Source organism: Mandrillus leucophaeus, unplaced genomic scaffold (genome assembly GCF_000951045.1).
Source record: "Mandrillus leucophaeus isolate KB7577 unplaced genomic scaffold, Mleu.le_1.0 Scaffold160, whole genome shotgun sequence".
NCBI lineage: Eukaryota > Metazoa > Chordata > Mammalia > Primates > Cercopithecidae > Mandrillus > Mandrillus leucophaeus.
Genome location: NW_012101588.1, coordinates 1126028 through 1138298, shown reverse-complemented (window position 1 = coordinate 1138298; position 12271 = coordinate 1126028). Strand labels below are relative to the sequence as shown.

At 46.6% G+C, this 12271-nt stretch overlaps 1 protein-coding gene across 1 annotated transcript in view; it reads left to right on the top strand.

The window, feature by feature from the left end:
* MAS1 (MAS1 proto-oncogene, G protein-coupled receptor) overlaps positions 1-9017 on the top strand; it is a 22392-nt gene extending 13375 nt beyond the window's left edge. Inside the window, exon 3 of the mRNA XM_011975918.1 lies at positions 7867-9017. Within this exon, the coding sequence (XP_011831308.1) occupies positions 7903-8880 (978 nt within the window). The 5' untranslated portion in view covers positions 7867-7902 and the 3' untranslated portion in view covers positions 8881-9017. The remainder of the gene's footprint in view (positions 1-7866) is intronic.
* The last annotated feature ends 3254 nt before the right edge of the window (positions 9018-12271 follow it).

The window sequence follows — 12271 nt, the reverse complement described above, 5'->3', positions numbered from 1 at the left end:
ATGGTGAGACCCCATCTCTGTAAGAAATAACAATGACAACAAAAATTAGCTAGCGTGGTCGTGAGTGCCTGTAGTCCCAGCTCCTCAGGAGGCTGAGGTGGGAGGATCACTTGAGCCCAGGAAGTCAAGGCTGCAGTGAGCTATGATTGCACCACTGCACTCCAGTTTGGGCAACAGAGCAAGACCCTGTTTCAAACAAAAAAAAAGATAATGAAAAATGTTTGGCATGTCTGGGCAGAGAGCCTCTGGTCCTGGAACTGGGTTGACACAGAGAGAAGTTACCTACTGATTCACCCTGCAGTGCGAGTGCCTACCTGTCTGCATGGTTTTCTGAGATCTCAACTGTGTGGTCTTCTCTCTGCTGTTGGGGAGGCTCACTGAGCCAACACAAAATTATTCTGAGCTAGACTGTTTTGTCAGCTAGCAGCAATTACCCTTCTATTCTCCTCACACTTCCCAACTTCAGATATCCCCGTCAGTCAACCACCGGCAGAGATGAAGAATACACAAAATGACCAAGGAGCTGGGGGAGGAAAGGGTTGGGGTGGCGAGCACGTAGGGCCGGCTGTTGTCAAGGCACTTATCGCCATCTGCTATTTCGCTTCAGAGACCGAAACTCAGTTGGTTGGGTAAGACTGGGAATGTGATTTTTAGCAATGTGTTCGTTTAAATAGAGCCCCGCTATAAAAACAATTTGGAGGATTATGATTCGTTTTTAAATGAGAACTAGTTTCAATGGAATTTTTATATGCATTCCAATCATGACTAAAATCCACATCATGATCAAAGTCTGCCTGAATGCTGTATGTGCTTCATGAGTTGTGCTGTAACGATTCGAAACCCGTGTTTATTAAGTGTGATGCCCTGCATGGAAAGTGGTGGTTTTCTCTCGTGGGGAAACAGAGTATATTCTTAGAACTGTTATAATGGACTTTATTTCTTGAAACAGTTTGATAAGTATTTATTAAATGCTTACTGTGTGCAAGTGTTGGAGATTCAGACACAAAAAAGATGAAGTCCTGGTTTCAAGGAGTTTGCAGTTTAGTGGGTGTATTAGGCTGCTCTGACTGCCATAACAAAACACCATGGACTGGGTGACTTACAAACAGAAATTTATTTTCTGACAGTTCTGGAGACCAGAAGTCCAAGATCGAGGCATCGTCAGGGCTGGTCTGGTGAGGGCTCTCTTTTGGTTTGCAGACGGCTGCCTTCTCCCTCTGTCCTTACCTGGCTTTTCCTCTGTGCCCTCACAGAGAGAGATCTCTCATGTCTCTTTCCCTTCTTACAAGGACACCACTTCTATTGGATTAGGGCCCCACTCTTAGGACCTTATTTAGCCATAATTACCTCCCTAAAGGCCCTATCACCGAATATAGTCACATTGAGGATTAGGACTTCAACACATGAATTTTGGAAGGGAACACAATTCCATCCACAACAGTCAATGAGATAGAATTTTAACTCTGACGCCAGGCACAGTGGCTCTCACCTGTAATCCCAGCACTTTGGGAGGCTGAAGCAGGAGGATTGCTTGAGGTCAGGAGTTTGAGACAAGCCTGGCAACACTACAAAAAATTAAAAACAAAATTAACCAGGTGTGATGGTGCATGTCTGTTGTCCTAGCTACTCAGAAGGCTGAGAGGGGAGGATTGTTTGGGCCCAGGCGTTGGAAGCTGCAGTGAGCTATGGTTGCACCATTGTACTCTAGCCTGGTCAACAGAGTGAGACTATCTCTAAAAATTTTTTATTAATTAAAAAATTTTAACTCTGCTCTGTTACAAGGAGAGATGTATTGGCTATGAACATAACGAGACCCCACCTCTACAAAAAAAAAAAAATTGAGCCAGGTGTGGTGCCATGTACCTGTAGTCCCAGTGATTTGGGAGGCTGAGGCAGGAGTGTCACCTGAGCCCAGGAGTTCAACCTCCAATGAGATATAACCACACAACTGCACTCTAGCCTGGGCAACAGAGCAAGACCTTATCTCTTAAAAAAAAAAAAAGAAAGAAAGAAAGAAAGAAGATATAATTTGAAACACCTTTCCCAGTTGACTTTTGTGAATTTATTTGGAAACTTTTGGGGAAAAGGAGAAAAGTTGAATACAGAAATAGAAACTGGTATTGTAAAAGGAAAGGGTAGGACAGGCCGCTTCGAAGGATGGGTCAGTGGTGAAAATAGAGCATGCCTTGAATCTAGGATGAGCAAGCAGGGTGACAGAGAAGGGGAGGTGACCTGGGATAACTGAGAGCTCTCTCCACATAGCAAGAAGCTGCAGCTGAAGGACGTGGTCCACGAGAGATCCCAGGGAATGGACCGGAGGCAGAAAGACGATCCTGTCAATGTTCTCGAAAACTTGGATTAGGTCCTGAATTTATATTTCTGGTCTTTGGTTTAGGTTAGTAATTAAAAGATGAAAGCACTTGGCTTCCTTGCATAAGTGACTTTGGTTTTGCCACGGCTGTTGACCTGTGATGGCCAACACGGGAGCCCCGAGTCGCATGAGGCTCCTGAGCATAGGGAACCAGGCTCATTGGAAGCGAGAGGCCCTGCAAGAGGGAAATACCCGCTGCATCTGGGGCACTTAATGCATAGAAAAGAATATGAATACCTCATCCATATTTTTTGTATTGATGATGTGTTGAAATAATATTTTAAACACATTAGGCTAAATAAAGTACATTATTAAAATGGATTTTGTTGGTTTCTTTTTACTTTCTTTAACGTGGCTACTAGAACTTCGCTTACACAGGTGGCCCACGTTGTGTTTCTGTTGGACGGCGCTGGTCCAGGCCCTTGTTACCCCTACCTTTTGTGTACTATGAGTTACTTTTCTTCCCTCTCTCCTCTCTCTCCAATACCACCGCAGCAGGAGCAACAAAACACCAGGCTCCGAAGTGCATGCTGGCCACTGAATGGCCTCCCACCCTCCTTGCTGTGGTTGCTTCGGACCCCTGGGCTGCTGTCCCAAATTCCTTGATGATTTTAGCACCTGGATTACAGCCAACGATATTCCTGGTCTCCAACACTATTTCTCAGCAATTTCAGCATCTGTGGATAATTCTTCCAGCCCTGAGGCTCCAGGTTCTGCTCTCAACTCAAATGATCTTGTCCTCCACTCTCCCTCAGCCCTTCTTTTCCATGGTCATGCTCTGCACTTAATACTGATAACCCCAAAACTACACTGTCCCAAGCTCACTTTTTAAGCATCACGTTCTCCAACCCCCACCTCCTCCTTCCCCTTCAGTGCCTTTAGTATGGGGACTTCAATGATTTCTTGACACCGCTGGGACCTCCAATATGTAGCTCCTATTTCCTGTTCACGTCTGTTACCTCCCTCGTGCCCTCACTTTTCTCCTAACCCTGTTGGGCTCTAGAGTCCATTATCGTAGGCCTTCCCTTCTACATGCTTTGCTTCCTTTGGCCCCCACTCTGTGTCGTACCCGCCTGGTAAACCTCAGCCGTGGTTAAATCCAACTCTCCCCTTTCTCCATACCGGCACCTGGACAGCTGAACCGAGCTGGAGAGAAGCACGGGTGAGGCTGAGTGGTCTCTCCCAGGTTCCCGAGCACTAGCCTGGGCGGGTTCTAGGTTAGCCTGGCTGGAGATCCTGCACTTTGTGTATGTCCCTAGCCCTCTCTTTCCCTCATTTGTTTCATGTCTTGCCCTCTCTTCTTAAACCCTTAACATCGGCTGGGCGTGGTGGCTCAAGCCTGTAATCCCAGCACTTTGGGAGGCCGAGACGGGCGGATCATGAGGTCAGGAGATCGAGACCATCCTGGCTAACACAGTGAAACCCCGTCTCTACTAAAAAATACAAAAGACTAGCCGGGCGAGGTGGCGGGCGCCTGTAGTCCCAGCTACTCGGGAGGCTGAGGCAAGAGAATGGTGTGAACCCAGGAGGCGGAGCTTGCAGTGAGCTGAGATCCGGCCACTGCACTCCAGCCTGGGCAAGAGAGCCAGACTCTGCCTCAAAACAAACAAACAAACAAACAAACAAACAAAACCCTTAACATCTCCTCACTCTTAGCTGATGACCTTGCTTCTTACTTTGCTGAAAAAGAGATACTGTGCATTCAGAAGACAACTTCTCGCCTTGGGCACTCCCACAACCACGTCTACCCACCTCACCGTATCTGCAGCCACACACCCAGCCTTCCCCTTCACCGGGTATAAATCATGCTCTGGCAAGGCTGCCACTCCGCCCAGCTCTAGACCCCTACTTCCTGACTCCTCAATTGTTTGCTTTCTACTGGATAATTCTTATCCGTTTATCACCTCTCAACCCCACGGCCCCCAAGAGGGTTGTCTACACTCACTGTCTCCACCTGTTCTCCTCCTGTTCTCTCTAAACCACTTGCATCAGGCATTCGTTTTGTCCAGCCTACTGAAAATACTCCTACCAAGGTCAGCAATGACCCACCCCCATGGTCAATATCAAGTTCCAGGTCTCAGCCCACTTGAACTTGCAGTAGAATTTAGCCCAGTTGATCACACTTTCTTCTCCTCCAACTCATTCTTACTTGGCCTCCCGGGAGCCCTTCTTCCCCAGTTGTCCTCCTGCCTCTCTGTCAGGTCATCCTCAGTTTCCTCTCCTTCTTCCTCCTCATCTCCCCAGCCTCTAACTTCGAAATGCCTCGAGGCCCAGTCCTTGAACCTCTTCTCCTTTTTAATTGTATTTCACAGATACTGTCATCTCACTCATGGCTTCAAATTCCCCCTGTTTGCATACAACACCCACATTTATATTCCCAGGCTACAACTGTCCCCCCGGCTCCTGACCTCTCCTGGACACGGCCTGGCTGCCTCACAGGCCTCTCAAACTCCATAGGCCCTGCTAACCCACTTCACCTGCACCTGTCCATTCAGCAAATGGCTAAACACGTATTCTCTCTCTCTACCACAACACATATCTCTTCCGTCAGTGAATCAAATCAAAGACCTCCCACCAGATATTACTACCTCTGCCACAACCTAGTTTATGCTAACATCCTCCCTGTGTCTAGGCCAGTGCCTTCACCTCCCACATGGCCTCCTCCTTCTTGCCGTGGCCCCTAGAGTGTCACCTGAACACAGAGGCCATACTGAGGCTGTTCACGCCTCAGTCCCCCAGGTTAACCACATTCCTCCTCTAAGAACCTCCTGTGGTTTATTGGCTCATTGGGAGTAAAAGCCCCAGCCCGCAAAGCCCGATTGGACCTGGCCTCCAAAGACCCCTGCCTTCAGCACCTGACCATTCTCCTTGCCAGGCCGTTCCTGCCTCACTGGCCTTTTTTGCGGTTCTTCACTCTTGGCTGCCTCCTGCTTCTGGAACTTTGAACTTGCTGTTCCCTTTGCCTGGAATACTTTTCCCCCAAGAACCTGCAGGCCTTGGTCGCCTACTTCCTTCATGTCTTTGCCCAAGTGTGACCTCATGAGTGAGACTTTTCCCATTACTCTATGGACGATGGAACCCCCAGGTCCCTGCCACTCCTTTCCTTTAATGCTGCTTTACTTTTTTCCATAGCACTGTTTGTGCACTGACGTCAGTTTGGTTGTTGTTGCTGTTATTGTTTTTTGTTTACCGACTGCCTCCCCACTGGAATATAGACTCCAGCAGGCCGGCACTTTGTCTGTTTTATTTACTGCTGTGTCCCAGTGCCTAGAACAGTGCCTGGCATGGGATAAATGTGTGGGGGGAGAATTGGGGGAACATGGTGGTCTTACTTGCAAACTTCTAACAAGGCCCGGTCTCTACAGCAGGCCTTTGGTTAGCCATGACAGGGCATGTGAGCTCTCGTCCTGTGTGGGTTCCTATCGGGGTCTCTGTCTTCTAATTATGAAGTAAAAGGAAGCTCTCCTCCAGTGAAAGTAATTTCCTGCATCCCATTAGAACAGCTGAGGGAAGTGTCAGTGGGAGAGGTGTGATCGGGCCCACTGAGGCAGAGGCCTCCTTGGAGCCTGGATCACATTGCTGGAAGGAAACACCTGTTTCGCCAACCCAAAGGCTACCTGCTGGCCCAGGATCCAGGCCCAGCTGTACTGAGATCACAGCTCAGGGCCCTGCACATGCTGGGGTTCTGCTGACTCGATTCTGGAAATGTCTAATATCACCAGAGCCATTCGAGTGCCACAAAATAACACATTTATGTATTATTCTGCTTCTGGTGAGCTCACGAGGAAAAGACAGATATCTACTAATTAAAAATATTCTTTTGATCAGCCAGCATGGTGACTTATGCCTGTAATCCTGGCACTTTGGGAGGCCGAGGCAAGCGGATCACCTGAGATCGGGAGTTCGAGACCAGCCTCACCAACATGGTGAAACCCTGTCTCTACTAAAATACAAAAAATTAGCTGGGCATTGTGGCACACACCTGTAGTCCCAGCTACTCGGGAAGCTGAGGCAGGAGAATTGCTTGAACCCGGGAGGTGGAGGTTGCAGTGAGCCGACATCTCGCCACTGCACTCCAGCCTGGTGACAGAGCAAGACTCCGTCTCAAAAAAAAAAAAAAAAAAAAAAATTATTTTCATCAGCTTCCTACCGACAAAGTTCAGAAAACAAAGAACAATGTTTTACTACATACACATACATATGCATGCACACAAACTGGAAAAAAAAATTTTTTTGAGACAGAGTCTGCTCTGTCGCCCAGGCTGGAGTGCAGTGACATGATCACAGCTCACTACAGCCTCAACCTCCTGCGCTCAAGCAGTCCTCCGACCTCAGCCTCTCAAGCAGCTGGGACTACAGGCATGCACCACCATGCCTGGCTAATTTTTGTATTTTTTTGTAGAGACGGGGTTTGCCACATTGCCCAGGCTGGTTCTCAAACTCCTGGGCTCAAGCAGTCCTCCTGCCCTGGCCTTCCAAAGTGCTGGGACTGCAGGAGGAAGCCACTGTGTCCAGCCTAGAAAAACTTTTTAAAAGCCAAGGACAAGTTAGTTTTGGAACAAGGGAAATGATCTCTGTTGACAGCCTCCTTTTCCTTCCCAGTGGTAGGGTATTTTTGTTTTAGCAAGAGAGCAGAGTTGTGCATATATTCATTTTGTAATTGGTAAAATGTGAGGGAAAGTTTCTGAGAATCTTTCCTTTGCAGCCTCAAATGCTGAGCATTTTTCCTGGTTCGGGAGAGTGCTTTGTCTGGCATCTGGCGATGGTGTTTCCTGCACCGTCTGGCCTGTGGTCTGTGGGGACGTACATACGTCTTGTTAGGGCTCTGCATCTACTCCACACATGGCTTGCCTGGCTTATGTAGTCTGAGCAGGTGCCCAGCTTTGTCCCAGATATTGAAGCCGTGTAAAATAAATGCCTTTTGATTGTTCACACTTTAAGCAATATTGGTACAGTATTGTCCAGTTGTCCCAGGCGCTCCCTCTCCTTCCTGCTTATGGCACTTCATGTATTAAAAAATGACAATGGCAGCATTGCCCAAACATGCATTTTGCCATCAAGTCTTAATGCAGTCAACCTGGTCCCTCAGGAAAATGAATGGAGGCCCAGAAGATGAAATGATTTTCAAAATGCCATTAGGAAAGCTCGGGCCAGAACTGGAAATGGGTCCTGCACAGGGCACTCGGCCACTCTTGCCTGGCCATCTCCTTTTTGGCACTAAGCCACAAGCACACAGTGATATAGAATGAATGGCTATCACTGGGGATCCAAAAGGGTCATTCAGTCAGTTCTCTCTTTTATCAGGTCTAAGTTCTCTTTCTTATCAGATCCTAAAGGCCTAATCTTATCATTGGGAAAAAGATAACTGTACAGTCTGTTAAGCTTTTTTTAAATAACATGAAGATTATGATTTATAGCTGAATTTCTCCCTTTTATTCCAATCCAACAATTTTCATGGATTTTTGTGTTTGTTTTTGTTTTGGACATATTTACAGATAATTACCTGAAGAGTTCCAGCCTGAGACCTCCTCATGGATGGGTTAAATGTGACATCATCTGTTGTTGAGGAACCCACGAACATCTCAACTGGCAGGAATGCCTCGGTTGGGAATGCACATCGGCAAATCCCCATCGTGCACTGGGTCATTATGAGCATCTCCCCAGTGGGGTTTGTTGAGAATGGGATTCTCCTCTGGTTCCTGTGCTTTCGGATGAGAAGAAATCCCTTCACTGTCTACATCACCCACTTGTCTATTGCAGACATCTCACTGCTCTTCTGTATTTTCATCTTGTCTATCGACTATGCTTTAGATTACGAGCTTTCTTCTGGCCATTACTACACAATTGTCACATTATCAGTGACTTTTCTGTTTGGCTACAACACGGGCCTCTATCTGCTGACGGCCATTAGTGTGGAGAGGTGCCTGTCAGTCCTTTACCCCATCTGGTACCGATGCCATCGCCCCAAGTACCAGTCGGCGTTGGTCTGTGCCCTTCTGTGGGCTCTTTCTTGCTTGGTGACCACCATGGAGTATGTCATGTGCATCGACAGAGAAGAGGAGAGTCACTCTCGAAGTGACTGCCGGGCAGTCATCATCTTTATAGCCGTCCTGAGCTTCCTGGTCTTCACACCTCTCATGCTGGTGTCTAGCACGATCTTGGTCGTGAAGATCCGGAAGAACACGTGGGCTTCCCATTCCTCCAAGCTGTACATCGTCATCATGGTCACCATCATTATATTCCTCATCTTCGCCATGCCCATGAGACTCCTTTACCTGCTGTACTATGAGTATTGGTCAACCTTTGGGAACCTACACCACATTTCCCTGCTCTTTTCCACAATCAACAGTAGCGCCAACCCTTTCATTTACTTCTTTGTGGGAAGCAGTAAGAAGAAACGATTCAAGGAGTCCTTAAAAATTGTTCTGACCAGGGCTTTCAAAGATGAAATGCAACCTCGGCGCCAGGAAGACAATTGTAATACGGTCACAGTTGAGACTGTTGTCTAAGAACTGAGAGGGAAGTTGTGGATAACAATGGTGGAACACAGGTCATTTTTAGCTTGTGCTTGGAATATAACTTAAGTATCTCCTAAATGTGGTACAGAAGGACATCTCATCCAATATGCATGAGATACTAATTAATGATGAAATTGAACTCTTGTACTGTATCTTCTGGAAATGACCTGTCATTTCTGTACTTGATAAAGACTCTTTCTATTTCTTTCAGCTCTTTTGGCAGCATCTTACCATGAACCATAAAAATGACTCTAGCAGGAAGATTTACAGATATGTACGGGACAAGGTAACAAAAGTATTTGTTGGAACTTGAGGAGGCAGCTTGATGTAGCAGGAAGAACAAGGGTCACTTCCTGTGTGACCTCAGGCAAGTTGTTAAACCTCTCAGAGCCTCATTTTCTCACTCATATAATGGTCATGGCAACAGTCTATACCTCCTTGGTCTGCTGTGAGGATGAAATGAGAAGATGAGGCTTGCAAAGCACCTGGCACATTGTGGATGCTCAACAAACATCAGTCTCTCCTCACTCCCTTCAATGGTAGACAAAATATAAATTTTTGTTTCGTAAAGCACACACACACACATACACACAGCTCTATCATGTACAGAAGTTATTATGTGTTTTTATACATTGAATGTAAATTTACGAAGGTCTTCTTTTTGCTTGCAGCATGAAAGCTTTTCATGGCATTACCCCTCTATTGAAAAACATCGCGGATGTTATGATCTAAGCAGCCACGTGCTCGTGCATCATTTCAGGTTAAGAAGAAAAACATTTGGCCACCAGTAGAGGAGTTTCTCTTGGCTTCCCTTCCCTCTGTGGGTACACTAGATGAAATGAAAGTCTGTGTTTTGAAATCCTTTGATTGCATATAAATTTTTATGAATGGAGTTGAATTTATGACTTCCTGGTGGTGACTGGGATCCTCCTCCCCTATGAAACGGTGGGTTATTTATAGCCAGAGTTCTCACCTGCAGCCAAGTGCAGGTATCTGCACCTGTTTGCCTCCTCGCCTCCTGAGGCTTTTTTTTTTTTTTTCCATCATACCTGGAAGGAGGCTCAGTGTAAGGGCTAATGAGAATGTGGACACATCCTGGAGGACTCTGATATTTTTGCTCATGGCAGATCCTTGCATGACGTCCTCAGCATCTTTATTCAGCACTCCAGGGCAGGCTCTGCCTCTTGCCTGCCACGAGTTGCCCTCCAGACACCACATGTCCTGGGTTTTAGCTGTGAAGCCCGTCTCAGCCTATAGACTGCATAGCGATGTTTATTTCCTTCTGTCCCTTCTAGGAGTTCCACAAAATGGCAATATGTCACATGATTCTACAGGTTGTAAAATGTTCAAGTCCATAGAAATGAGCCCGATAGTATTTATTTTAACCATTTGCTCTTTAAAAGGTCAGAGAGGCAGTGATGAAACGGTTCTCTGTTGCTGCTGGTCCTTCCCCATTCTCTTCCTTTCTCAAAAGAAACAATGGGGGGCAGCTTCGCTGAGGGAGCTGAGTCTCTCCCATCGAGCCAGGACCCCACTACCAGCCAAGCTTGGATGCCGGAGGCTTTTCAGTGGGTGACAACATCTGATTCAGAAACAAGGCAGCTTTGCTGTCAGGAGCCCAGATGGGGTGTGGAGCAGTGACATTTAGAATGATCTTGGTTTTGGTTGAAAACAGAGCATCTTCCCTGGGAAAGAACAGAATATGGAGATCAGAGCGACTCCCCTCTGTTTCCTGTCCTCTCCTGTGTGTGCTGCGTGCTGGCCTCTGGGGTAGGGAAAGGGGGCCAACCTCATCTCATTTCAAAGGGGATCTTAGTCTCAAAGAGGACCCTAAAGACTATCAGATACAAGGAATTTCTACCTAAGGAAAATATGGTGAACTAATAGGAAGCCCCCATTTATTGTTTTTCTGCGGATAAAGTTGGGAAATCAAATGTGATAATGAATATAAAAGTTATTCTAACCTTTTAAAATGATGCCTTACCAAGAGGTAGGATTCAGAGTTTGGCAGGGTTATAAAGACTAATTTCTTTCTCTCTTCCCCCAAATCCATTCCCAAAATGAACTGTAAGGTTAAAATGAAAACAAGAAGATCTGCGTAGATTTGCAAATGTGTAGAGAATACTAAAAAATTTGTACCCTTTAGGCATTCAGACAATTTGCCTAAGTCACTGTAGGTTACTAGGTGCCACTTCCAAGAATTCCCTGGGGATGGGGAGGAGATTGTTTGGATAATGCCTGTCCTAACTGAAGAGGAAGGGTTTGTAGCGTTCCTACTACAAAGATTCATGGACAGCCTTCTCTGCAGAACGCCATGATGTGGACAAGGCAAAGATGGGGAAGTGGAAGCCGCTGTCCTGTGTCGTAGGAGAGAGAGACACCGCATAACTAAAACGCCAGGCTGCACACAAGTTTGTTTGACAAGTGTTAGGAACAAAATTGTGTGGCAGAGGTCACCGCAGCAGGGGACTCTTCCTGCCACCCCGACACTGCACACAGCCTCTTCTGTTCCCTCCCCTGCCCACTGGCGTTTCTCCTCAGCAGTCGTCATGCTGTGTATTGATTTGCTTATTTGCTTGTTTTCTGTCTCTTCACGCTAGACTATAAGCTCCTTGAGGGCAGGGATGTAACTTTGCTCACTGCTATAGCCCCAGCTTATCTGCTGTGGTGGTCTAATCCACTGCACCCCTCTCTGGGATGTTTCCCTTGCACATATAAATAGGCTCAAATTGCTTCCACCTAACCACAAGCCATTCCTTGCCCCATAGTCCTTTCCTTTCCAGTTTCTATCTCTCCTCCCTCCCTTCCATCCAAACCACCTTCTGGAAAGGCTCTTCCACACTCACTGTCCTGACTCTTGCCACAATTCACCCCTCAACACCCTACCAGTTGTCTTGCAGTCTGACCGTCACAGAGAGATTGGTCCAGATAGGAAGGTGAGTAACTTCCACAGTGCCAAATCTGATGGGCTGTTTTCTACCTATGCCTTTTGTGGTATTTAATACCCACAGTCTTCCTGAAATTATCTCTTTTCTTGGATTCTAGTTTGCTACATTTTTCTCCAGGTCTCTTTTTGAATCCTGTCTTCCCGATTGGAATCTTCTCACTTCTTTCCTCCCTCTTCTACTGCTCCTCCCTTAAATGGACACATTTTCCATAATTCAGTGGCTGGGCCTCCACTCTCCTCTTTCTGAGAACTCTCCCTGGATCCTGATCCATAATCATCTGCTTATTAATGAACCTCAAATAGACATTTGCTGAGCAGAACCCTTTGCTGGGCTCCAGTCCTGTGTGTGCAACCATCTAATGGACTTTTTGACCCAATGTCCTACAGGTGCTTGTAACCCATTCATTTCTCCACCATTTCTTTTTTCTTTTTTTT